Source organism: Penaeus monodon, chromosome 24 (genome assembly GCF_015228065.2).
Source record: "Penaeus monodon isolate SGIC_2016 chromosome 24, NSTDA_Pmon_1, whole genome shotgun sequence".
Classification (NCBI taxonomy): Eukaryota; Metazoa; Arthropoda; class Malacostraca; order Decapoda; family Penaeidae; genus Penaeus; species Penaeus monodon.
In genome coordinates, this window is record NC_051409.1 from 14125405 (window position 1) to 14125626 (window position 222).

Consider the following 222-nt stretch of genomic DNA (forward strand, 5'->3'; position numbering starts at 1 on the left):
ATCACCTTGATTGAGGCGACGATGGCAGGTCCAAGAGACTCGTCGATCTCTTGAGACACGCCCACGACCACGCCCTCGTAGCCGTTCTCCACCAGCTTGGCTCTCGAATCCGCCGCCGCCACGCCCATGAGGGTGCAGGCCGCCACCACCCACACCCATGCTGGCGCCCGCAACCTCGCCATCGTCCGCTCGCGCGTGAACCTCCTCCTAAGGGCGAGGGAG

General features: G+C 65.8%; 1 protein-coding gene across 1 annotated transcript in view; it reads right to left on the reverse strand.

Moving 5' to 3' along the window:
* Positions 1–222, reverse strand: part of LOC119588869 — a 15889-nt gene that overhangs the window by 5138 nt on the left and 10529 nt on the right. The window contains exon 5 of the mRNA XM_037937508.1: positions 6–207. Within this exon, the coding sequence (XP_037793436.1) occupies positions 6–207 (202 nt within the window). The remainder of the gene's footprint in view (positions 1–5; positions 208–222) is intronic.